Here is a 27,889-nt window from a genome sequence, read left to right as displayed (position 1 = left end):
ACATGGGAGCAATCAGAGTCAAGAAATAATGATGCAAAGTACAATTTTCTTATCAGGAGGTGCAATATAGCTTATATATATGAACCTAATGAATGTTGTTTTCTGGCCATCATTCTGGAATGGCTTCAAGTTAGACTATATTATACAGCATCTGCACAATCCAGGGGCAAAATTCTGACATTTTCTCAAAGAAAGAATGGGACAGGGGACTGGAGCTATTTCCTGAGCATTTTGCCAGCACAGATCAGACACAGGCAGGAGGACTAGGGAAGAGAGGATGCTTATTGCTGTTTCAGAAATTGAGAACATTTCCTCCCACAGGACCATCTGCTTGACCCCACCAGGTGCACAGATGTATCAGGGCCCTGGCTATCCATGACCCCTTGATATTCTAGTTGTCTCTACTCTTTCCCTAATGCTAAGGAAATGCTAGCTGCAGCATTCTTTCCTGGTCTTGTGTGATACAAGATGGGAAGGTAAAGCAGAGATGATCTTGGTGCCTTTCATACTCCATATGGCAGCAAGAAACTTCAGGATAACAAAAGCATTTCAGCAAAATGAACCTCTAAAACATATAGGCAATCAGTAATTATTTACACTAGTGTACTGTTTGGCGGTACTTTTTCAATAGTACTTCCGTAAAATGTAAGAACAAAAGTACTAACAATCACAGCCCCCCTGTTTTAAAGATACTATCTTAAAAATGGGTTCTTTTTATTTGCCTTCTGGTTTTTAAACCTTTGTGGTACACTCGGGTCACATTTTTTTAAGGTTTTCTCTGCAACCACAAGGGCTAAAAATTTACTTTATTTTTTTAACAAAAGCAGAGATTCTCAAGTAAGCACTTGTTTGTCAGAATTGGGTCTTTAAGTATAATATCAAATATTGTGAGACTGACAGTAAAATCACAAGAGTTGGCAACCTGGGTACAAATACTTATTGAATGGAGCAGCAATACTGAAGTTCATTTTATCAAAAGATAAGAAAGCTGGGGCTATAAAATCATATTCTCTGGATACCTGAGTCGTGCATTTTTAGTCACTAAGCAATAATTCCTAATATGTTACTGGTTCATGGAAGAATCTGCCGGCACATTCAGGGATTAGAAAAATAAGAGCATTATGTATATATGTATATCACCTTTTTATTCTGAAAAACCCAAAGCTCTACACCAATGAAATCCATTCACATTTGCTATGGAAAGGTGTAAGATTAATTGGTATACAGAGCAGTGCACAAAACTTCGGGGGCAACAGAGACAAAGGGCTTACCCTGATGGAAGTGCCATTGGCTTATCAATGTCTGCGAAGAGCAGTCAAGATCTCTTTCTTTAAACTCACATCTAAAAGTCCCGCATAAACTGTAAATTGCATGGAACTCAGTTTCTCTCTCTCTCACATTCATATAAATGGCTGAGCTGGCCCTTCGAGAAAGTTTAGGTGTTTCAAACCTGAGTCTTAGACCCCCTATGTCATCACCCAAAAAGGCTCTAACTCTCGGAAAAAAAAACTGAGGACAAGTGTGCCTGCCCTCCACTTCACCATTGCCTCTATCCAAACTGTAACTGTTCTATGGGTAAACAAGATACCTTAATCTCCATTCAGCAGTACTCTCTAGGCAATGGCCTCCAAAACGGAGTTTCCATTTATGATTTTGTAGCGCTCAAATTGCAACTTTTGTTTTTTGTAGTTCATAGATTCTAAGGCCAGAAGGAACTGTTGTGATCATCTAGTCTGACCTACAGTATAGCACAGGACATAGAGCTCCTCAAAAATAATTCCTGGAGCAGATGTTTTAGGGTGTCTACACTACCTGCCAGATCAGCGGGCAGCGATCGATCCAGTGGGGGTCGATTTATCGTGTCTAGTCTAGACGTGATAAATCAACCCCCAAGCTCTCTCCTGTCGATTCCTGTACTCCACTGCCACGAGAGGCGCAGGCAGAGTTGACGGGGGAGCGGCAGCGGGTGACCCACCACAGGGAAGACACCGCGGTGAGTAGGTCTAAATATGTCGACTTCAGCTACGTTATTCATGTAGCTGAAGTTGCGTAACTTAGATCAACAGCCCCACCCCCCCTCCCCCCCAGTGTAGACCAGGCCTTAGAAAAAACATCCAGTCTTGATTTAAATATTGTCAGTGATAGAGAGTCCACCACAACCCTTGATAAACTGTATCAATGGTTAATTACTCTCACCATTACAAATTTGTGCCTTATTTCCCATCTGAATTTGTTAAACTTCAACTTCTAGCCATTGGATCATGTTACACCTTTCTTTGCTAGATTGAATAGCCCATTATTACATATATGTTCCCCATTTAGGTACTTATAGATTATAGTGAAGTTACCCCTTCTCTTTGTTAAGCTAAATTGATTGAGTTCCTTGACTATCACTATAAGGCAAGTTTTCTAATCCTTTAATCTTTCTTGTGGCTCTTCTCTGAACCCTCTTATCACTATCTTTTTTGAACGGTGAACCCCAGATCTGGACACAGTATTCCAGGAGTGGTCACACCCGTGCCAAATACAGAGGTAAAACAGCCTCTTTACTCCTACTTGAGATTCCCCTGTTTATGCATCCCAGGATCGCATTTGTTCTTTTGGCCGCAGCCTCATATTGGGCGCTCGTGTTCAGCTGATTATCCACCACAGCCCCAAATCTTTTTCAGAGTTAGTGCTTCCCAGGATATAGTCCCCCGTTGTTTAAGTATGGCCTACATTCTTTGTTCCTAGATGTATACATTTATATTTAGCTGTATTAAATTCATGTGGTTTGCTTGCGCTCAGTCTACCAAGTAATCTAGATCACTCTGAATCAGCGATCTTTTCTCATCATTATTTACTACTTCCCTAATTTTTGTGTCCGCTGCAAACTTTTCCCAGGTCATTGATAAAAATGTTAAAATAGTGTAGAATCAAGAAATGATTCCTGCAGGACTTCACTGGAAATAGACTTGCTTGATGACGATTCCCAATCGACAGTTACATTTTGAGACCCATCAATTTGCCAGTTTTTAATCCATTTAATGTGTGCTATGTTAATTTTATATTTGTTCTAGTTTTTTAATCAAAATGTTATGCAGTACCAAGTTAAATGCCTTACAGAAGTCTAAGCCTATTATGTTAACACTGTTACTTTTATCAACCAAACTTGTAATCTCATCAAAAAAAGATATTACGTTGGTTTGACAGGATCTATTTTCAAAAAACCCATGTTGGTTTGCATTAATTACATTACCCTCATTTAGTTCTTCATTAATCAAGATCTGTATTAGCCACTCCATTATCTTACCTGGGACTGATGTCATTACCCAAGTCATCATGTCTACCCTTATTAAATATTAGCACAACATTCGCTTTCTTCCAGGCTTCTGGAACTTTCCCACTGCTCCAAGGCTTATTACAAATCAGCAATAATGGTCCAATGAAGTCCTCAGCCATCTTTTTTTAAACTCTTGAATGCAAGTGATCTGGACCTGCTGATTTAAAACTACCTAATTTTAGTAGCTTCTGTTTAACGTCCTCTAGAGATACTAGTGGAATGGAAAGAGTGTTATCATCACCATACGATGACACTATATCATCTGTGTTTTCACCAAATATAGAACAGATATATTATTGGATATTTCTGCCTTTTCTGCATTACTATTGATAATTCTACCATGTCTATCTAGTAATGACCAATACCACTGTCGGTTATTTTTGTTCCTAATATATTTAAAATACTCCCTATTGTCCTTAGCTTTGATGGCTATAAATTTGTCCTTGTGTCCATTGGCTTTCCTTATCAGTTTTCTACAGTTTCTAACTTCTGATTTATATTAATTATTATCAGCTTCCCCTTTCTTCCATTTATTATGTATTTCTGTGTTTTAGTCTTTTTTTTTTTTTTAACCACTGTTTTCACTTCACCTCCATTTTTTAAAACTAGCACAGCCTTATTCCTCAGGTGTGGGATTGTGGCTTTTTAAGCATCTAGTAAGGTGGTCTTAGTGATTCCCAATTATCATTTACATTTTTCTGATGAAATTCTTCCCCCCAGCTGATTTGACTCACATTTTTTCCCCAGCTTTCTGAAAATGGCACATTAAAGCACCAAGTAGATATAGTAGTAGTCTGGACTTTATTCTGCTTGCACATGATAAATGTGATCAAGTCATGATCACTTGTACCTAAACTACCATTAACTAGATCAGCCAAGGAGCAAATTCAGAAATCACAACATCCACATAGTCGCATAACCTCAACACGAACACCAACTTTTTACATTACTTGACCTCCCTAACCTGTTTTGAGAATGTTTAGATAGTGTGTTAGTCTCTTGGCTGCCCTTTATAGCCTCTATGTTGATTTACTGCAATCCTCTATTAACTAGACTTTCAGGCAGACTCAATAAACAAAGTCTTTAAAAGTAAAATGTAGCAGCCAGTCATAGACTTTCAGGTTAAATTAGATTTTTGTTACATCACATATAACTGATGTTCAGGTGTGTATCAGGGTCAATCTTGCAAAGTACTGAGGACTCTCAACCTAATCCAGCAAGGCAATTAAGCACACACTTAACTTTACACGTTTGTAGTCCCATAAAGACACTTTTCTTGACATATACTTTCTTTATGTTTACAGCACTATGTGCAATTTCCAAGTCACTCTACAAATAGAGTAATACAAGCAGAGTATGAAAGTGTTTGATAATACATGACAAAGAAGTAGAAGATACTAGAAAACTTACTGTTTATCTTGGAAGAAATAATTACAATGCATTAGTCTAGTTTAATTACTATGGTAATTTAAGTGACTTGTGTGTTTTCACTGTAATTATAATGTCACTAAAGCTGTAAATCCTGCAGAAGAAAAAAAAATAAACAGTGCCTTATTGAAGCAGCTGTTCAGGCTATTATTGTGAAGATAGCATTAGAAAGCAATGTGATTTCATCAGTGTAGCTTTTAAACTAGTACTTTATTATTATTTTTGTATAATGATTCACAGTATGTGTTCACAATGTTGCATAGGATCATAGGAATTGTCCAAGGAGGTCAGACCCGTGACCCATCTACTCTGCTATCAGAACAGAGGCTAATATCTGAGACTTCAGAGGAATACTCAAAATGGACAGTTATGCAATAACCAACCCGTAGGGGAAATTTCTTCCTAACCTTGTCAGCTAGTAATTGGTTTGCCCTAATGCATCTGTGTTTAACACTGCAGCTGCTTGGACTCTGTGATATCTTGTGGCAATGGGCATAGGTTTTTAGTGCATTGAGAGGAAGGAGGCATGATTGGACAGGCTGCCTCTGCTGAGCAAGATGCAGGTACCCTCTTAACAGCCCAGGCTGGGCAGGGTCACCTCAGCCCACCTCTCCCAGCTGGAAAGGAGGCAGGCAAGACTGGAAAAACTGCTTCCAGGGGCTAGCAGCCCTCCTTGCCCATCTGAATGAGGGGAGTTGTCTTTCAGTTTCCTTAATGAGGGATTTTGTCAAAAGCGTATTGAAAATCTAAATATTTTATATTTACCAATTCTCTTTTATCCATTTTAAATCCCATCCCCACCCCCAAAGAATTTTAGTAGAGTAGATTGCAGTGGCACAAGACTTTCTTTTACAGAAGTTTAGCCCCTTTTCAGTCTGAGTGGCTAGTCAAATTTCAGGGCCCTGGGTATATTCTAGTTGGAAGTGAAAATTGATGGAGGCTGGTATTCTCTTTGATGCAATGTTGTTTATTTTAAAAGTATGTATGAAGTTCTGCTTCTCCAAACACAGGAGGAAAAGAGCAGTTTCTTAGCATACAGCCTCAAGACTCTTTAGCCAACAAACCCAAAAGCTATCACTAGCTTTTCCAGGGTCACATTGTGCTCACAGGCTACTTCTTGGCTTTCTTGCATTTTGCCTCTGTCTCTCTGTTCTTGTCTGTTGTCAGTTTCTGTGTTTTCTCTCACCCACCTCCACACCTCACCCAGTGGAGCCCCTGCCCATGGTGCAAGTTTCTAAGGGTACGTCTACACTACCCACCGGATCGGCGGGTGGGGATTGATTTATCACGTCTAGTGTAGACACGATAAATCAATTTCCGATCCCTCTGCCATCGACTCCTGTACTCCACCGCGTCGAGAGGCGGAAGCGGAGTCGACTGGGGAGCGGCGGCAGTTGACCCCGTGTCATGAGGACGCGAGGTAAGTTGACCTAAGATGCATCGACTTCAGCTACACTATTCTCGTAGCTAAAGTTGCGTATCTTAGGTCGATTCCCCTCCCCCCCCCCCCCCAGTGTAGACCAGGCCTAAGTAGATGCTAATAGGCTTTGTTTTAGGTGTAACAGCTTAACTGTCTCTCACAGCTGTCTTAAATAAAGGGTCTGTGCACAGTGCACACATCAGTTTGAACAAGGTTTTAACTCAATCCATAACGAGGTTTCACCCAGCTCTTGTCCTGATGTCACATTTGTCTGTGTATGTTTTCAAAGTTGTCTTTAATTATTGTTTCCAGTTTGCCTAATACTAGGTCACTGATATGTATTTCTGCAGTGACCGTGCATCACCTCATGCATTCAATTTTACAGATATTCACAAGTTTTTCTTCCCTCCAATTCTCCTGAATTCTAGCTGGTTTTAGTGTGAAATTCCATATTCTAGCATCCTCTCTTTTGGCATTTATGTTTCTGACTATACCTCAGCTTTATTTGCACTTGATTTTCAGTTTTTAAATTTGTACAAGTACATCAGTCTGAACCATAGTATATTCCAGGGCAAAGGTGAATCCTTATAACTTCTGAAAACATTATTTTAATCTGGTGCTTATACTTATTAATAATACCAGTAACTACATGGTTTTAATTTAAATATCAAAATATAAGAAAATACTTTTATTTTCAAAGGAAACCTTATGTAAGGTTTTTTTACTAGAACTGTTTCTTCCACGTCTAATTTACTATTCTTTGTATTTTCATTGTTAGTGCTTTACAGAGCACCACTAATGAACGTGGAATTGTTGTCACCCGTTCAACGTATCCCTCTAGTGGAAAATGGGCTGGACACTGGCTTGGCGATAACACCGCAGCTTGGGATCAACTTTATAAATCTATAATTGGTATGTGGAAGCAATAGGATTTACAGTCAATTGATCCTATGCAGTAACTTGCTTCTGGACATGTTTGTCTTTTACTTGCTTTTACTAGGCTTAGATCAGAAGAAATTTAATTGTAGGCAATACAGGCTGCTCAGTTTAGCAATCAGCATTCGTGTTTTAATTGCTTGTTTTTTAACCTTCTCTTAATGGCTGCTAAGCAACTCTTTAGAATTGTTGTGCTTATAAAATAGACATTGGGCTTGATCCTGGGGGTTGTTGAATGCTCTCAACTCCCACTGAAGTCAACTTCCCTTTCACCCACAAAATGCCCACCCATTACTTTTAGCCTTTCCCTGTTAGCCCTGGCCCTAGCGATTTTTTCTCTCTCTCCCCCTCCCCGCCCAGCTGCCTTTCTCTGCTCCTGCAGAGCCAGCTGCCAGCATATCCTGCAGGGGGAAGAAGAACAATATATTAGAGAAACTACAGAAATATATTTATTTTCATTCCTTTCTGCGAAATGAATGCTGCTGCAGGTGGCTATTAGAATATCAAAGAAAATAGCAATCAATAAAGTCACCTTACTTTTCTTGCAGGTATGATGGAATTCAGCCTTTTTGGAATATCCTATGTAAGTTAGTGTTGTTACTATACATTTAAAACATCATTACCTAAGTGCAATAATCTACAGCATTCAAATTTATTCTTTTTTAATCTTTCAGACTGGAGCAGACATTTGTGGCTTCTTCAATGATGCAGAGTATTACATGTGTGTCCGTTGGATGCAGCTGGGAGCATTTTACCCATTTTCCAGAAATCATAATACCATAGGCACAGAGGTGGGTCATAGATTATTTTTATTATTTACTATACATCAATAATGTGCTTGGGCCCACATAAGATATGAAGAGCCCCAAACTTGAAGAGTTCACAATCTAAAGAAAACAGATACAAAGTAGAGAGGGCACACAGTGAAAAGAATGTTTGTTTTTAAATGATGTTGTCATTATTAATTCACTTATCAGACGAGAAATAATTCTAGCTAATGCTAGTATTCTGTGCTCCGGTGCATTTCATTTTCAAAATATGTTTTCTGGGAAGTTGAAGCTTGACAAATTCAAACTTGAATTAATGTAATTAACCATTGGAACAACTTACCAAGTGGTGTGGTGGATTCTCTATCACAGGCAATTTTTAAACCAAGATTAGCTTCCCCTCCCTCCCCCCTAAAAGATATGCTCTAGTTCAAAGAGGAATTAATACAAGGAAGTCCTAATGCCTGAGTTATGTAGGATGTCAGACTACATGATCACAGTAGTCCCTTTTGGCCTTGGAAGCTTGATCACAGATTCCATGTTATTCTCCAATATGACCCCTTGTCCCACTTTTGGTTCCTGTCAACTCCTGTGACCATTCATGACGCTGTTTTGGGTGTGGTTTGCATCAAGATTCAACTAGGAAAAATTAAGTCTATTTGAACACAAACCTTTTGGAAATTCATGTTTTGCAGACTGGTTCTAACACGAAATATTTGTGACCTAGCTTTCAACTAATCTTGGAAGATTTTGTGCCTCAGTTAATTTAGTTCTCGTTTTCTCCCTCCCAGTGTTGACCCATCAAAACCTAGTGACTCAGGCAACCAGTACATTGGTATTTAATGTTAGCTACACTGAGACATTGCTGTGAGGATACAGAAAGACAGACTCTTAATTACACATAGGGTGAGCAGATAGCAAGTGTGAAAAATCGGGACGGGGGTGGAGAGTAATAGGTGCCTATATAAAACAAAGCCCCAAATATTGGGACTGTCCCTATAAAATCAGGACATCTGGTCACCCTACTTTACACATGAAACTTGTTTCACTATGACTGATATAGAGTAATGTAAATGGCACTCTCATGTGTCAGCTGGGGCTACTGTGCTCATAGGGTGATTGAACCCCAGGGCTGCTATATGGTGTTTACACTGCCACCTTTCATGGGCCATTTGCCAAGAAAAGAGAGCTTTAAACTGTCCTGGGTCCCCTGGGTGGTGCCTGGGCAGTGCTGCACAGTGGATGTGCCCATCCTGGCTCCCTAGTCATGCTCTAATTTACTGCATCTGTGGGAGCCCTGTGTGCGTGGCATCACTGCCCCCTCCATGCAGGTTTTACACCATTAAAGGGCCTGCAACCTAATTTATGACAATGAAACCAGCATATTCTAGAACTGAAGCAAGCTCAGACATTTTTTTACTTACATGCCTTTTAAAAAAAAAATCTGCACCTACAATGCTCAAGTAAAGTTTTTGTTTTGTTTGTTTTTTTCCTCTCTAGAGTACACTTAATGCAGTAAGAATGACCTTCGTGTTCTCCTCCCCTAATAGTTCACAATTAGAGGACAAATCAGAAAATGGAATAGTTTAATAAGATTGTAGAGAGTGTGTACAAATTTATTCTACTTTGCATATTCTGCCTCCATCCGCTACTGTTATTAAAGAATAAAAAACAAAATAATTGTCTAACTGTAGACTGTATTAGCTAAGGAATGTATTGTTGAAAGCTGTAAAACAAGATAAGTGGGAAAACAAAAACTAGAAACAGTACTTATGTTCTAGTTAGAGCTTCAGGTCTAGCAGAGTCGAGCTATTTATATGGCATATATCTAATGGATTAAAGTCTCCTTTTTAAAAACAGTGTGCTTTATCTTGCAGCAGCACACCTTTCAATAGGCCTTTTAAAGCCTTTAAAAAAGCAGATTCAGGGTTATCATGTTGCTTCCATTCTTACCCAATTTGCCAAGGTATTGTTCAGTACATTTAATAAAGATTGAAAGTGCTCCCTGACATCACTCATTAGTGCTCTTTTTACTTTTTGAAAGTCCTGAGTGCTGCCCTGCAGGAAAGAAGGATAATAAATTATGTACAACACAATGTGTCATACATTCAGTGGAGTTTGTATTAAACTCCCCCCCACCCCTCCCATGCCCCCACTAGGTTTTTCAAGCCTTCCTTCTAAGCCCACAGTGACATCTACTGTTATTTAATACCACTTTGTCCTTAGGAGTGAAAAGCACTGCAGTTTAGGGAGAAAAAAGAGTTTACATTACATAGTCCCAGAAAGATCTTTTCAGCTAGGAATAAAATATATGGAGATATACCTATCTCATAGAACTGGAAGGGACCCCGAAAGGTCATCGAGTCCAGCCCCCTGCCTTCACTAGCAGGACCAAGTACTGATTTTGCACCAGATCCCTAAGTGGCCCCCTCAAGGATTGAACTCACAACCCTGGGTTTAGCAGGCCAATGGAATTTAAAGTAAAAGTATAATATAAAAAAATAGGAAACATGCATATTAGTCCATATATAAATATTACCAATTATCTCAACTATTTTATTACTTCAAATAAAAAAAAAATGGTAGGCTTAAGTCAGGGAAATATCTGCAAAAGGTAAGGCTGTTGAAAAATCATTTAATATTACTCTTTGGCAGAGAACTTTTCAACCAAATTTCAAGTTGGTGGCCAGTTAATAATAGTTAATTTACAGCTCCCTCCAAAAAGAGAGTTGTCAATGGAAATATTCACAGAATCAAAAATATAGCAATTCTCTCAGGTTCTAAAACAATAAAATACTGCCAATATCATTGTAAGTGGCTGTGAAAATATGCTTTTATTAATAATTGTGGTTTTGATGCAAAAGCTGGATATGAATCAATATAGATATAACCAGAGGTTATAATAATTGTAATTTAAATGTAATGAATTCAATAAAGAATCAGTTCCTCTCACTCCCTTGTGAAGGTCACTGCAATCACTTCCATCATCTAGGGCCAAACTTTCCAACTGGCAGCTGAAAAGTGTATGCCCCCCAAATGCATATACATGTGTAAAAAGGAACTTGAATGTGCAAATCAGGTAGTTAAGAATGCGTTATTTAGGATTTTCAGGAAATGCTAACGTACCTTGGAGGATCAGGTCCATAATGTGCTTCTAAAATTAAATAAATTAATAATTACAAACAAGGAAGAAAGGTGAAAAGGGGTATGAGAGAGATTCTGCAATTTGAGTAACAGTTTCTTTCCATTTTTAGAAGCAAGATCCTGTTTCCTTTGATGAACAATTTGAAAATATTTCCAGAGATGTACTCAATACAAGATACACACTGTTACCCTATCTCTACACTTTAATGTATGAAGCTCACGTTCATGGTAGCACTGTAGTGCGTCCTGTCCTCCATGAGTAAGTATGAAATGTTTCATCAGTTTGACAATAATTTGTTTTTTAACTTAAACTCATGAGTTTTCCTGAAATTAGCTCAAACTGTACTCTTCAGCTTTTTTTTTTATAAGAATGTTTATTCTAGTGTGTAGGGATATTTGGTTCCCAATTTTTTTTTCTAGAGGGCAACCTGGTGTCACGTAACCCCACATCTACAGGGGTAGCTTGAAGGTACTAAGTTCCCTCTCAGTTCCTATTGAAGGTGTCAGCAACTCATAGGATTGGGTCCATTTCTTGTTTTTACAACCCTCCCTGGATTCTAGTGTATCTCATTGACCGTTATCTATTCCTCTTCCTACTCCTTGTCATCTATAGTGATTTCCCTCTCTCTCTCTTCATACCATCTCACAACTAGGTGCTACTATAATTCTGCTACTGGCGGAGTCCTCGTCTACATATCTCCTACTACTTTTAATAGTTTTCCTGTTCCTTTCCTTCTCATGGACTCTGTCTTAATTCAAATCCTAGCTCCGTGAGGCAGGCAAGAACCCATTATTTGGCTCTATGCAAAACTCTAGATTTATGTCTCTGTGTAATATGTGTCCCAGTTTTAGGGGTCAGTCTTTACTGAGTAGATGGGAGTTCTGTCTGCTTTAGAGGGTGGACACATGTAGTCCAAAATGTCTCAAAATGGTTAGTGATTTTGGATACCTCAGTTTTGTATTTTTCTTGTTGCATTTGTTCTGAAAACACAATAGAGAAAAATTAAAAACAAAATAAAGATCACATTTTATATTGTAAATTGTCAATGGTTTATAAAGTGTTAATAGATGTTATAATATGATACAGATATGAGTTCTATATCTTATCATTTGTTATATGCACATCAATAGAAGGTGTTAATGATGATTATAAACAACCTATTGACCTGTTGGACTCTGTATATATCTATAACAATTGATTTACCATTTATTAATCATTCTTTAACCCTTTATTAACCATAATCCGTATGAATTGTGTGACCAAAAAACCTTTACATTGAAGTAAATGGTGATTGACTTAACTATTCAGCTCCAGGATTTCCTTCCTGAGGCACTGTATCTTCTGGATATTGCACTGGGGATGGTGCTGCTCTGCTCTAAAAGGTGCAATCCAGCTCAAAATACCGCAAAATATTTTTTCTGGATTCATAAATTTAGCAATTATGGACAGAGAGACATGAATTATATAATTATTGCAGTGTAATTATGTTTAAAGTATAGGACTTCCCTTGAGTTTTCAGATGTGAGTACATTTTGATTTTTGGAGGGTGGGGAAAAATAAGGAGATTGATCATTTTGTAGCTTTCAGCCTTAACTGACAGTAATATACTCTCTCCTTAATATTGGATTTTCAGCATCTATCAGAATAGATTAGTGAAGTTATCCATTCTCTTGCTTCAGCATTAATTTCTGTCAAACACTTTATTATAGTTCTGTGGAATAATCACAATGAGAAAATTGAGTCACTGTTTCTCCTGTTACCAACCTTCCAATCCCAGCATTAAAAAAAATATATTATAAGAATAATTTCCAAGTTTAGTAATAGATTTAGCTGGGTTGCTTCAGCATTTGTAGATACTTGGTTCTTACTGTTTCTTTGACCTCAAGATAAATGAATGTTTTCATTGGTGTCCTTTAGAGATGGTAAACTAGACTGAATACAATAAGAACTGACCTAAATCTTATTGTCAAAATCAAACTGCATCCTGACTTTGTAAAGGTTTAAAAATATTAGGGCTAGACTAACTCACTTGAGTAACTCGGGGCAATTTATGTAAGCAGCTATCCAACAACGTGAGGAAGAGATTCTCAGTCTGGCCCTTAGATAATATTACTATTATTGTGTTAATGAATAAGGACCTAAAAATGAAAGTGACTAGAAACTTTTTAGTTTCATGATCTAAACTACAACATATATGAATAGTGATACCTTACACTTCTATAATGTCTTTCATCTGAGAATCTCTGTAAGCCCTTGGCATACCTGAATTGATTACATGAATGAGGAAAAGTAAATTAGATGTTTAAAACTGGTCCAGTTTTAATAATCTGAGTTATTAAAAGAAGAAACATAAATAAGGTTGGGATGTGTGTGGTGGGGAAAGACGAAATTTTTAATCACCCAGTGTGCTTTAAGAAGGAAACTCTTTTGAAAAGATTGATATCATATATGTGGTAATGATTTTACTGCTTTAAGGTTTGTGGAAGACAAAGAAACATGGGATGTATACAAACAATTTCTGTGGGGACCTGCACTGCTCATTAGCCCTGTACTGGAGGTAAGAATTTAGATATTTAATTATATATGAGAGTACTTTTAGATATACTTTTTTTTTTGCTTTAAAGAAGATAACATGTATGTGTTTCAATTCCAGAATGCTACATCCGTGTTGGCTTATATACCCAATGCAAGCTGGTATGATTATTACACAGTAAGTAACATAAATGTTTTCTATTGACCATCTAACTAATAGTAAAAACTATTAGCAGAATAATCTGCCAAAGGTGGTGGTGGAATTCCTCACTTTATGTGTTTAAATACAACTTTACACTATACTTTGTTCATATTTTTCATGCAAACTACATCCCCAAGTGTTTTTTATAGACTTAAGTAATACAAGAAGGTGATAGAATTAAATGGAAGAAAAACCTCTAGCCAATGACAAAGAGAGGTGTACGAAGGCTGTGAAAGTTGGCAAGAGATATAGACCTTAACAGCAGCAGCAGAATTATAGTAGCACATAGTTGTGAGATGGTGTGGAATGATAGAGGGGAGGCCACTGATAGTTGAAGAGGAGCAGGAAGGGGAATAGATATTGACAAGGTGGTTGAGATAGGATATGGAGGCTTTTAAAACCAAGGTTTTGTTGGGAAATGACATCATTTTGGAAATGAAGCTCTAGACCTTGGATCCAATCCAGTGAGCCACTGAGCATCAATAGGAATTGAGGGTACTTATCACCGCCAAACTGCCCCTGAAGATGTCAAGATAGGGGTGGGGATTACAAGCCACCAGGTTCCCCCATAGAGAGATAAAGGCACTTGTGTGCAGAGTTAGGAAGGCTCTGGTCTGACCTGAATTTTCTCTAAGATTCTTCCAAACTATTCACCCGGGTTTGCAAACCCGGCCAATAAGTTCACACTAATATGATGTGTTAGCTTAGTGTAACTTTAACTTTGTTACAAAATTTTCACCCAACACCTACTTATTAGTGAGCTAAAAGGTCAGGTGTTTGAAAGTCACAAACATTACATTCTCAAACATCTTTAGCCCCAAAACACTTCTGTTGATTTTTAATCCCTGAAATATTCTATCTGAGGTCTTTAGCAAGAGAGCAGAAATGGGGCAGCTTTAGCTGCATCTGCCTTCTGCAGAGGCAGGGGAAAGCCTGGGAAGAAAGAAGCTGGAGAGAGAAGTAGGCAGCAAAAAAGGCACCAAAATTATAATTACATTGTGGTTTAGCTCCTTGATCTGTGCCCCACTTTGTTGCACCCGAAGTCCACAATTTTCAAAATTTTATTCCATATTTTGAAGAACATGAAAACGACAGCCCTATTTATACCTTTAAATCAATATTTCTGTGGCAAAAAGTAATTAACATATTTAGGATCTCTTTCCTTGTTTATTTACATTAGTATGAATTAGAAGTAACTCTGTTGAAATCAATTATTTTTATTTATAGGAGGAACAGATTGCATTCAGGGGACAGTTCCACAACCTATCAGCTCCTCTTGAACATATCAACCTTCATATCCGTGGAGGTTACATCATCCCATGGCAGGACCCTGCTAATAATACCTTTTACAGGTACTATGAAATTAACTGGAAAAGTTAAAACTGGTTTCTTTTATTTTTAATGGGAGCTCTTTGAAAGCTGCTTAGTGGTTTGGAATATTAAAGACCCAGTTAAAATGGCCTAGAGGACAGATTGCAGGTGAGGTATGAGATGAATTCGATTGATCATATGGTTGATGAAAATGAGAGAAACAGAGGGAGAGAGAGCCAATTTGGCCAAGGATGTTCCTATATAGCTTAAATAGTTACGACTCCGAGGAAATAGACAAATAGTAATGTGTTTGCTGACAATTTTTTTTTTTGTAGCCGACAAAACTCAATGGGACTTACAGTTGCTTTAGATGATAATGGGTTCGCTCACGGTCAGCTTTACTGGGATGATGGGAACAGCATTGGTAAGTTTTAATAGTAAATTGAAGTGAGAAGATTTACTTACATCAAGAGTAAAGTTTCCTAAATTGCATAATTTTTTTCTTCTTCTTGGTGCTGCTGATTTCTACAGTTTTTAGTTTTGAATGTATAAAATGTCATTTTAATAAAGTATTTGATATGCAAACACTTGTAGATACATGTATTTCAGCATATACAACAAAGTTGCAAACACTTACACGTGTGCATAGTACTGTTGTATTCAATGGGACTATACATGTGAATATATGTACCTATGCATGTGTTTGCAGGATCTTAGTCATAAATAAATTCTAAGAGCCTGATAATGCTGTCCTATTTACCATGTATGTGTGAATAGCTGAACCTACTCAGAGCCCCCACTGAAGTCAGGGAACTCCATATGAGCACAGGGTCCCTCCCATATGTATGCTATAAATTTCAGGATCAGGGCCCAGAGCTGGAAAGCTCTAAAGAACAGTGCTTGAAAAACAAAAAGTCAAGTTAAACCCATAGTACAGTACAATAATATTGATTTGTCTCACTGAAGTTCTATAACATTATTGCTTTCAGAATTCAGATTTTTCACACCTTAACTTATGTCATTAGACTTAGTCTAGTATGTGTAATAAGAGAGATCATGCTTTATCCTCAGAATTTTGCAAAATCTATGGTAAATATAACCATGTGAGTTAAGAATGAAGTGAGAAGTCTGAATTGATTTTTCTAGCATTAGTAAATTTAAAAATATATCCATCATATCAAGTGAGTATCACACACTATCCACAATAAGTCTCCTCTGAGCTTTCAATAGCTCCTTTGGCATCCTTAACAATCTCAGTAGAAGTGCACGGGATGCTGTCAGCGTGCTGTGAGGTGCACTGAAGTATGCCAAGCTTTGAGTGACTTGGGTTTGGAACTATTTACTATGTTCATAGAGTTTAATCATAGCTTAATTAAATTAAACTAGCTTGCAAGGCAAGGTGCACTTCAACCATGTCTCAGTGATCTATTTTTCAGAAATCAGGAAACTGCGCTGGCTCTGGTTATCAGCATTACCGCGTGGTAGTGTAGATCCCCAATCTGAGGCTTATAGAGAAAATAGACACTGATGTTTTCAAAAGAGACATTCCTATCCATCACAGTAATGTGTAAATGGATAGTGAATAAAGTAGGAGGCGGGCAATTGCTGGCGTGCCTTGTGGGAGGCTCACAAACCCTTAAATCTCTGTTTGAAGGGTTAGGAGCAATCCTCCCCTGACATTTGGGAGATGACTGAGAAATAGGAGCCTATGTACTGATTCTCAGAGAGTTGTTAGCTTTACCTTTGATTTGAGGTCTCCATCTCCACAGCGTGAGACTTACCAAAGATAACATTCAAGCTGATATGCAATAGTCTTTTACAAAATACAGGGAGAAATAAAAAGCTCAGACTGAAGTCCAGTCAAATATGAATTCCCTGACCCTGTATGTACTAAACTTCTTTCCCTCTGTCAAATGGGGTGGATAGAAATTTGGAGCTTTCAATACATAACTTCGCCCCACTCAAACATGGAATAAATAGTCTTCCCCGCAACTTTTTATTCTTCTTATTGCTGGCCCTCAAATGGATTCTTCCTTTCAGTGCCCATCCTTTAGACAGACCCTTCCCCTGGCCCCTGATAGCCTTATCCCCAGCTCTTGCTTTGTTTCTCATTGAGTCACAGCTTTGTGTGATCCCCTCCAATCACCAGGCCCAGATCCAAAGAGTCCAAGAATCCTCTTCAGGCCTTAATCCAAGAAAGTACCAGAAGCATGTACGCAGGGCCGGCTCCAGGCACCAGCCCACCAAGCATGTGCTTGGGACGGCGCCTGGAGGGGGGCGGCACCGCGGGGCGCTCCGGCCCGAGAGCGGGGGCCGCGACTGGGATCGCCGCCCTCCCCCGGTGCTCCGGCCAGTCGGGGAGAGCGGGGCCCCGGCCGGGCTCTCCGCCCTGCTCCCGGCGCTCTGGCCGCCAGGGGGAGAGCGGAGAGCCCCGGCCGGGCTTGCCGCCCTCCTCCCGGCGCTCTGGCCACCGGGGGGAGAGCGGAGAGCCCCGGCCGGGCTTGCCGCCGGGGGCTCTCCGCCCTCCCCCCGGCGCTCTGGCCGCCGGGGAGAGCGGAGAGCCCCGGCCGGGCTTGCCGCCCTCCCCCCGGCGCTCTGGCTGCCCGGGGGAGAGTGGAGAGCCCCGGCCGGGCTTGCCACCCTCCTCCCGGTGCTCTGGCCGCCAGGGGCTCTCTGGCCGCCGGGGAGAGCGGAGAGCCCAGCTGGCTCTCCGCCCTCCTCCCGGCGCTCTGGCCGCCGGGGGGCTCTCCGCCCTCCCCCCGGCGCTCTGGCCACCCGGGGGAGAGCGGAGAGCCCCGGCGGGCTTGCCGCCCTCCCCCCGGCGCTCTGGCTGCCAGGGGGAGAGCGGAGAGCCCCTGCCGCAATGGGGGGGGGGCGGCCGCTGGCTTTTTTGCCTAGAGCGGCAAAAAAGCCAGAGCCGGCCCTGCATGTACGTCACTTTAAATACATGAGTAGTCCCATTGAAGTCAGTGGAACTACCCAGGTACTTAATCCAGCCTCAGTCTGCCCTCGCCTTTACGGCTAATAATTAAGGGTAAGATTTTGTCACAGACATTTTTAGTAAAAGTTACGGACAGGTCACGGGCAAAACAGAAAAATTCACAGAAGCTGGGACCTGTCCCTAACTTTTACTAAAATATCCCTGAAAAAATGGGGATCTGCAGATCCTCACAGTACTTCAAGTGGAACAGCTACAGGGACTAGGAGCTGCCTGTAGCAGCTGGGGACTGTGGGATACCCCTGCTGCCTGCAGCTCCAGGCATCCCCTGCGGGGGCTGGGAGCTCGGGGTTCCCCGCCACCCACGGTGGTCAGGTGCTTGGGTTGCTCTGCAGCAGCCCGGAGCTACCCGCCACCCTGTGCAGCCACAGCAGCCGGGAGCTTGGGGGTTCTCCGCTGCCACCCGCCAGGAGCTGGGGCGGGGATTCCCCACTGCCCAAGCGGCAGGGAGCTGGGGGGTTCCCCTGCCACCCGTGGCGGCAGGGAGGGGACTGCCAGAGGTGGCAGGGGTATCCCACAGCTTCCTGCCCCAGCGGGTGGTGGGGGACCCTGCAGCTCCCGACCACTGCAAGCTGAAGTCTAGGCCTCCGTGACTTTCACGACCTCCGCGACTAAATCACAGTCTTACTAATAATGATGTACCCATATGTAACCTGGGACAGGCTAAAACAAACAAATTGAATTTCATTTGACACAGCTGATATTTAAAAATAGTCAGACCAGGTTTTTTCAACGTTTGTACCACTTTTTTTTTTGTTGATAAGATTTTGAATGTTGACTTTACAAACAGAAAACTTTTAGAGCTTTTTCTCTCACTTATACAACATATGTTTCTATTGAGGGTTCTAAGTGTGTTTATTATGGAAACAGTGGCATGTTTTACACAATAACACAAGAATTGTATTTAGAATAATTTTTTTAAATGGTCATAAATATTCACCAAAATAAAATTATAGTGGGATACATTTTAATCTACTGCTTTCTCGTTACAGATGCATATGAAAAGGGTGCTTATCTGTTAGAAACATTTAATGCAAGTCAGGTGGGTATCAGGTGACATCTGGTTCTTCTGTTATGTTTAGGGGTTATTAACACTTCCTTATTGATTTTCTCCACACTGTTCATGATTTTGTAGACCTCTGTCATATTCCTCTCCTTCCCCACCACCACACACCTTTAGTCATCTCTTTTTCAAGTTGAACAGCCCCGATCTTTTGAATCTCTCCTCTTATGCAAGCTGTTCCACACCCTTAATCATTTTGTTGCCCATCTCTGTACCTTTTCCAATTCTAATACATCTTTTTTGAGACTGGGCAACCAGATCACCATGCAGTGTTCAAGGTGTGGGTGTTCTATGGATTTACACAGTGGTATGATATTTAGTGTTTCGTTATCTATCTGTTTCCTAATTGTTCCTAACATTAGGATTGGTGTTCATAAGTTAGTGTTCAGCAAACTCAAATGTAAACATGATGTAATTTCCTTAACTCTGGGTGTTATAACAGAGATCTTTATATCTTCTACCTCAGTGGGTCTCAAACTAGGGCCGCTGCTTGTTCAGAGAAAGCTCCTGGCAGGCCGGGCCAGTTGTTTACCTGCCACACCTGCAGGTTCGGCTGATCGTGGTTCCCACTGGCTGCGGTTCGCTGCTCCAGGCCAATGGGGGCTGCAGATAGGGTGGCCAGCACATCCCTCGGCCCGCGCCTCTTCCTGCAGCCCCCATTGGCCTGGAGCAGCGAACCGCAGCCAGTGGGAGCCGCGATCAGCCAAACCTGCAGACGCGGCAGGTAAACAAACCGGCCAGGCCTGCCAGGGGCTTTCCCTGCATAAGCGGCGGCCCTAGTTTGAGAACCACTGTTCTACCTTACATTTAATGGTGGGCTCAAACCAGAACTGCAGATGTGATTACACTCAGACTTTCAAAGAGAAAGATTGGTTTACAATCCAAACCCAGATCTTGGGTCCTAATTTCACGGCTGGTCTCACTCTACAGTGAGCTACATCAAAATCCCAGTTCTGAACACTTGTAGTTTCCGGGGGTGGTTGTGTAGAAATGGGAGTGAGATAAGCTGTTGTATTGAGATTGTCTGTAATTGCATTTAACATGCTATATTTTATTTGAATAAATTGTAATAAATACATATTTAAGAAGTACACCTCTACCCCGATATAACACGACCTGATATAACACAAATTCAGATATAACGCGGTAAAGCAGTGCTCCGGGGGGGCTCTGCTCACTCCGGCGGATCAAAGCAAGTTCGATATAACGCGGTTTCACCTATAACACAGTAAGATTTTTTGGCTCCTGAGGACAGTGTTATATCGAGGTAGAGGTGTATTGTGAAGATATTTTAAATACCCTGTTTGATAGTGAAACTATAGTTCATAAAATGTATTTGTAAAACTTAAACATTTACATATGCAGAAATCAAAGTAACATGAGGCTAATAGTATCATTTTGTCAGCTGCACTTTCGCTGTCATTTTACCAATCTATTTAAATGAGTACATTATAGCTCGTCATCTCATGCATATTTTTAAAAGCAACATGCCATTAAACACACACATATCTATAAATTCCCTGTGGTATAGAGAAAAGCAACATGTATTATAAAGGAACTCATCCAACTTGAAATATAGTCACATTTAAAAAAAAAAAGTTATAGGTGGTTTCAGGTGCCCCTATATTCATATGCCAGTTTTTATTGTTTGCTGCTGTCTGCTGTGGTAGTTCATAATACGGGGGAGGGGGAGGGGGGGGGAAACGACTTATGGAATCTTCCCTCACATAATTTGAAGGACCAGACAAAATTGCTAACCCTGCACTTCCAGAGTACAGAGATGGCTCCTTTCTAACATCATCTGAGGCACAATTCAACCCATATGTGGTGGGGAGGGGATGTGTAGGTACATGGTTCAGACCCCCTCCACACTGGATTGGAGGGCTGAACAGCCCTGGAACAGGGATAGTGATCTGAACACACTCCTTCTGAGACAAGGGAGTTCTTTGTCACCTAACGCAGGGCTGTAATTGCACAGAGGAGCCCAGGATTTGGCCCACTGATTTCAACAAGAATTTAGCCTGATTAATGATTACATGAAAAGTGAATGAGCTATTTACATACAGGTGTCTGTGGCAGAGCAGGAAATGAACCTAGATCTCTCAGATCCCAGGCTAACCAGGCTAACTGGGTCATTCTTCCTCCTTGGAAGAAAACAAAAGAGAAGCAAACAGATCTACAGTTACACTGAAATTAATCAAGAACATGAGGTTACTGACTTTCCATGCCTTCCCTCACCTTTGGGTCTGGATTTTACCTGTTATTACAGACTGTACTAAAGGCATGTGTATACTGGAGCTGGAGGAGTAATTTCCAGCTCGGGTAGACACTTCTGTGCTAGCTCTGATCGGGTTAATACACTCTAAATAGCTGTATTAGCTGCAGCTGCCCGGGGTGTGGGAGGGGCTAGCTGCCCCGAGTACATACCTAGGTTTCATACGGGACTGTACTTGGGATAGCTAACCTGTCCTGCTGCCCATGCAGTAGCAGCAGCAACTATGCTGCTACCGTTTAACACACTAGCTCAGTCAGAGGCAGGGTGGCTATGTCTACCCAAGCTAGAAATTAAACCTCTAGCCCTACTGTAGTCTCCTTAGTAGCGTGCGTGCAATCTGACCCAGCTGGAGCAGCAGGCATCATTGTGCAATGCCTCTTGGTGCTCTGCACGTGCAGCAGAGAATGCATTTACTGCTCCACCTCTCACAAGGGTGTACCAAGTGTTCCTTTCTCATCTGGTGGGTGAGGAGGAAAGGAGAGCCCAAGACCCTGCTGCTTCCACGCTTCTTCGGGGTTGGTTTTTCAATAGGGATCCCTAGCAAGGGAGGACTGCAGTTGTGGCTGACCTCTGTGCATGTACAGAAGGGAAGAGGAAAACGCTCCTTCTGCTGTCCCCCTTAACATGCACTCCTACCTGGAGAAGCTACATTTTGATGCATATGGGTGTTATTTACAGGTACCTGTTGCATAGCCATCCAACATAAGAAACACGTAAGTGGGTCTGGAAAGAAGGAACCGCATGAATTTTAGTCTGATAATCAGGGATAAATGATCATACTATAAGACACTATGACATCTAAACATCAATTTGATGGCAAGTTGGGACAATATGAATCTAATATATTTTGTTGTCTTTTCAGAGTGTTTTAGATATTAAGGTTGTGTACAATGGATACACTGACCCAAACAATTTAAAAGTTGATGAAATTAAAATCTTGGGAGTTGCCGGAGCATCTTTAGCTGTTACAGTAAAACAAAATGGTGTGACAGTTCCATCTCTCCATAATGTCAACTATACTGCTACAAAAAAGGTAAGCAGCTAATTCAAGGGTATTAAGCCATCTGCTGAACAATGTAACCTTTCTTCCTTAAACTTGGCATTGAATCAGATCTTAGTTGCAATATTAAGTCCTATATTTTTTAATAAATACAAAAATGTACCACTAGAAATGATTGCATTGAGAAATCAAACAACCTGGAATTGTGGTACGATGTTTAGTAAATAACACAAAATGTAATCAAATGGTTTCAATTTGACAAGATCAAAAAGAAAAGAAAATATAGCAGAGCGTATGTGCAGTGTGGCTAAGTTATTGCTGCAGTAAAAACCTTAATCTTTGGAAATTCCTAACTCTGAGTGCTTGATTTTTTCCCCCAACCCTCCTAAAAGCTTATTTAAGCCCTAAGAGAACTGAGAGGGAATATAGTATCTCCAACAAGTACTTACCGAGAAGCTAGATGATTCTGTTCTTGCCACCCATTTCCTTCCTCCTCCCTTCCCCTGCCCCTGTATAATTATTTACCTTTTTTGTTGTGTTTTGTCAAATATAGGCTATATGCAGTTCAGGGCAAAGACCCTACCTCTATGGGTTAAATCTTGGCTCCACTGAAGCCATTGGCAAAACTCCCAATGGGCCATGATTTGACTCTGCATGTTTTTGTGAAATATCGAACACATTTCTTATCGTCTCATAAAATAATAAAAAGATTTCCTAGGACTAAAAAATCTCCCCTGGGGAAGAAGTTAGTATTAACTATAAATAATAATTGAGTCAAGCACTCCTAAATGCAATTGAAACAAATCCTGATTATCATGGTGGCCTTCAAGACACATTCCTCTGGACTGCCTTTCAAATATAAACATAACTCCTGTAGCTGCTTTTAGGGTTGCCACTCTTCTGAAGGAAAAATGCAAGCTTATCCCCACCCCCAGCCTTTTCCCAAGGCTTTCTACAAAACTGTATCCTTTATTAAGTCTTACGCCTTTCTGCCTTGCGCCTGAAACATACAAAAAAAAATCTATCGTATTTAGCTGTGCTATCATTCCTTGGATGGGAAAGCAGGAATTCCTGTGCACAGGTGAAATCGGAATGGACTCCAAGCTTTTAAAAAGAAAGAGCAGGATACTGATCTTTACAGGGTCCCTGGGAAGCCCATAGATTGGAATTCAAAATCTGTGCCATATTAAAATAAGTCACAGATAATTGTTTCAAATTTGAATTAGGGGAAGAAGACAAAAAGAAAACGCTATTTAATAAGTAGTGTGAGAGCTGAAAAATGCAATGGCCTCAGGTAGATTTCTTGTTGTTTTTTGTTTCCTTTCAAAGCTGCTGCATGTTACTGGTCTTCAGCTTGAACTAGGGAAACCCTACTCAGTGGCCTGGTCTTCGGTGGTTGAAGACAATGAAAAATTTAACTGTTATCCTGACTCAGGTGCATCACAAGAAAATTGTACTGCTCGTGGCTGTATCTGGCAGGTAAGCAGAAATGATTTGTGAGAAGCAAGAATAAGGACACTACTTTAACGACACTAACTGAATTTATCTAAACTAAAAGAGTTGCTGACTAGGGTTTTTAGGTATTTGATGAGCTTGCAGAATTTTTTTAGCAACACAACAAAATGTTTGAGAGATGAAAATAAGTATGACTAATAATAATAAGTATGATCAAGGTTGCCACCCATTTTGGACATTGCTTCTCAGGGGATCACTTGGCAGCTTGCTTATGCATGGCAGGCAGAATTAATCATCCTTACCACTATAACCATCACCACCACTGCTGGGACTCAGGCATTTGCCATTTTGCCATTGGGCTCTCTTTTGCCTGATCTGAAAAGACCAGACAAAAAGAGGAAATCAGCTGACATCAGCATCCCCAGAGCTGGGTCTTGAGCAACTCCTAAGATGTGAACCTAAGGTTTGTACACTTAGTACCATCTCAAGTGTCACTTCATCCCTATTCTATTTTTCTCTCTTTCCCATCCTTCTCTTTAGCTGTTTGATTCCAAGCTTGGTTAGGATAAGGAGGACAATGGTAATCTGTGTGCCAGGCAAAGATTTCAGTTGATTCTAATGGAAGTAAGATTGAGTCCTCAGTGAAAAGATCTTCTCGGTATGCTCAGTCAATGAAATTAGTAAGTAAATAGGTGAATTCTCAGCCATTTCCTCCTGAACAACAAAAGGCACTTCTCGTTATTTAGGGCTACTTGATACATGCTTCATTTCACCTCTCAAACACTGTTTGATTGTACACCTGTTCAGAGGAAGTTGCAAGGGTTTTTGTTGTCGTAATTTTTCTTTTTAATGGTGAGAAAAAGAGTATTTTTTCCCTGTCCGTGTATTCAATAAAAGGTGGGCTTGCTTATCCTCAAACTTTCAGGCAGAGAAAAACCCTCTGGGCATACACAAAGCATGAAAAAATCTCACTCTGAAAATGAAAATATCAGAAAAACACAAGGAATTTGACAGGGGGATTTAGAATAGTGACTGCTAAGCACCTGCATTAAATGCAGTGTTCCTTGCCACTGCTAATATAATATAATTTTATAAACAAGTGAAAGATGCTTCTATTAAAAATACACTTAAGAAAAGGAAAGATAAAGTTATCAAGCGCTGATGTTTTTTAAATGTAAATAAGTGATGACAAATCATAAATAAATCCCAGGAAGTTCTTTTCTTCATATTTCTAAACGTACTTAAATTCTCTGCATTGAAATTGTCAACTCAAATGCTGTATATCTGTATAATTGTAATGGGATGTCCTCCTCCAAGGGACACCACTGTAATGATGGAAAGTTTTCTCTGATATTAATTGCATAAATCATTGTGTTCTTCGTTAGGGTTCGTTTTCACACTGTTCAGCGTTGTTGCAGTAAACTTTCCAACCAATTGCTCATGTAATGAGTTACCTGTTAAAAATGGGATTTTTCTGGAATTGTCTTTTACTATTATTAAAATGAATGATCTCACATACTGTTTTCTAATCTGCAATATATTTTTCAGGTTGCCTCTAACTTCCTTGTACCATCATGTTACTACCCAAGTAATTATGGCTATTCTGTCAGTAACATTCAAAACCACGCTTCGGGTCTTACAGCTGACCTCTCCAGAAATCTTAATATCCCTGACCGCTATGGGGATCGTTCTCCCTCTATCAACACACTTCGCTTGGAAGTGAAATATCATGACAACAACATGTTGCAGTTCAAGGTAATTTCAATCTGAATCTGTTGAGACAATCTATGCTGAGATTGGTGATGGTGATACTTTTTCATTTTTACTGAGCTAAAATGTGACTAGACCGTACATGGCTACAGAGGAGAGTAGGAGAGAGTAAGAATTGACCCATCTTTTGAATGGCTTATGTAAAGGCTGCCACAGTTGAAGCCCTAGTGCTCAGGGGCTCCCCCTCAGATGCATCTGGGAGCAACTACACATCTGCCTCCTTCTAGGGAAGTGGCTCTCAACCTTTCCAGACTACTGTACCCCTTTCAGGAGTCTGATTTGTCCTGTGTAATCCCAAGTTCAAATCACTTAAAATCTACTTGCTTTCAAAATCAGAAATCCAAACACAAAAGTGTCACAGCACACTATTATTGAAAAATTGCTTACTTTCTCATTTTACTGTATAATTATAACAGTTGGAATATAAATCAGTTGGAATATAAATATTATACTTACATTTCAGTGTACAGTATATAGAGCAATATAAACATGTCATTGTCGGTATGAAATTTTAGTTTTACCGACTTGGCTAGTACTTTTTATATAGCCTGTTGTAAAACTAGGCAAAAATCTAGAAGAGTTGATGTCCCACCTGGAAGACCTCTGCGTACCCCCAGGAGTACGCTTACCTTGGTTGAGAACCACTGTTCTAGAGACTATTTCATTATATTTTGTTTTATCATTCAAAAAGAGTGATCACGTTTTCTCCAAACTGCTAATGATGGCTTGCTGTGCAAATAAGTGGATAACACTGCTTTGTTTCATACTGTTGCAGTAGCATGACGCACTGATTACTGACCAATTTGACCTATTCCATATGTAATGTCATATCACATCGTGTCCCATGTCTGACATGTTGAATATTAGAAGTGGTGTGAGGTTCCAGAGTGCTTATTCTCACCTCTTTGGGGTTTTTTCTCTGTGAGCTCTTTTACAGACAGTTCAGCGTGTCAGTTAAGCTACCTAAGTTTCAACAAACATCAATGATGAACATAGATGTGCAGGGTTTTATCAAAGCACTGAGATAATAATTGATGAGGAACCAGTTCAAGCTGTGAAAAATCAGCCTCCACAGCTATAATCCTCATAAGGTGCCTCAGAGATGGCTCCTATTTGTTTTCCTTATAAAGGACACAGGGATTGAGAGTGGACTCCTGTACATTATGTAAGGTGTACAAGAGCTTGAGCGAGGAGTCTGCAGCCACTTACTTTTTACGGTTCAACCACATGTGCGGCATCGTCTTCCTTAGCTGAACATTCTACTAGCTTAATTCTGCTGCCTTTAATCAGGCTGAGTAGTATCACGTTCTGAGAGTCCTCTCATTGGGCCAGATTCTTATTCAGGCTGAGTAGCACCTCACTCTGCAGGTCATCCAATTGAAATCCATGAGACTACTCAAGGAGTGAGATACTGCTCAACAGAATTAAGCAAGTACTGAAAATCCGTGTGCAAAATGTACTGTGTCTTTGTAGGATGTGATAAAGATCTGAATTCAGTCTTAATGAAAGCCAAGTTTCACTAGAATACTCATTAATTAATGCCCCGATTAATATAAAAATGGTATACTCAAATGCTTTCTTGTATTAGTATTAGTAACCATATCGGGACACTGGGGAGGGGAGGGGAGGAGGGAGGGAAGCCGAGTGCTGCCTTCTGCCGGCGGAGCAAAAAAAAAAAAAAAACAACACCGACCAGAGATCGGTTGGGATGTGGGACAAACAGCTAAAAATCGGGACGTCTGGTCACCCTGCCTTCAAGACTACTGCCTTTCTTTTCATAGATTTATGATGCCAACAATAAAAGATATGAAGTTCCAGTACCACTATTCCTCCCTAGTACTCCAACAAGTACAGAAGCAGGTCGACTCTATGAAGTGACTATTAAGAACAATCCATTTGGTATTGAGATTCGGCGCAAACGCACTGGAACAATTATGTAAGTGAAAACTTTGTTTGCTATAGATGACATTTTAATTTTAACCTGTATGTTTGGTGGAAATCCGTAAATACTGGCTTAGCTTTGAATAGGCTGCATTTTGCTAAGCTGCCATGGTGTTACTGCTGATGTTAAATTAACTTGATATGTTTCAGCAAAACCTATTTATTATTTTAGCGTATTTCTACACTGGAGTTGGAAATGTAAACAAAAAATAGAAGTGTATCTGTGGCACCTATAAATTTGAGATAGGCTAGCGGCCTTGAGTACAATCCCATCTGAAACACTAGGTATGTACTCGGCTAACCTGTCCTGTTGCTGGCATCGCT

The 27,889-nt window shown here is 40.3% G+C and overlaps 1 protein-coding gene across 1 annotated transcript in view; it reads left to right on the top strand.

Annotated features, from left to right (window-relative positions):
• The window catches only part of SI (sucrase-isomaltase), a 152,910-nt gene that overhangs the window by 94,937 nt on the left and 30,084 nt on the right, over positions 1-27,889 (top strand). The window contains exons 37-49 of the mRNA XM_065410672.1: positions 6,949-7,082; positions 7,655-7,689; positions 7,781-7,897; positions 11,128-11,276; positions 13,494-13,575; positions 13,672-13,728; positions 14,980-15,104; positions 15,399-15,487; positions 19,054-19,103; positions 22,262-22,432; positions 23,729-23,878; positions 25,403-25,609; positions 27,406-27,560. Of these exons, the coding sequence (XP_065266744.1) occupies positions 6,949-7,082; positions 7,655-7,689; positions 7,781-7,897; positions 11,128-11,276; positions 13,494-13,575; positions 13,672-13,728; positions 14,980-15,104; positions 15,399-15,487; positions 19,054-19,103; positions 22,262-22,432; positions 23,729-23,878; positions 25,403-25,609; positions 27,406-27,560 (1,521 nt within the window). The remainder of the gene's footprint in view (positions 1-6,948; positions 7,083-7,654; positions 7,690-7,780; positions 7,898-11,127; positions 11,277-13,493; positions 13,576-13,671; positions 13,729-14,979; positions 15,105-15,398; positions 15,488-19,053; positions 19,104-22,261; positions 22,433-23,728; positions 23,879-25,402; positions 25,610-27,405; positions 27,561-27,889) is intronic.

The sequence above is a fragment of the Emys orbicularis genome, chromosome 9, assembly GCF_028017835.1.
Source record: "Emys orbicularis isolate rEmyOrb1 chromosome 9, rEmyOrb1.hap1, whole genome shotgun sequence".
Taxonomy (NCBI): domain Eukaryota; kingdom Metazoa; phylum Chordata; order Testudines; family Emydidae; genus Emys; species Emys orbicularis.
Note: the sequence above shows the minus strand (reverse complement) of the source record. Positions and strands in the feature narration are given on the sequence as shown.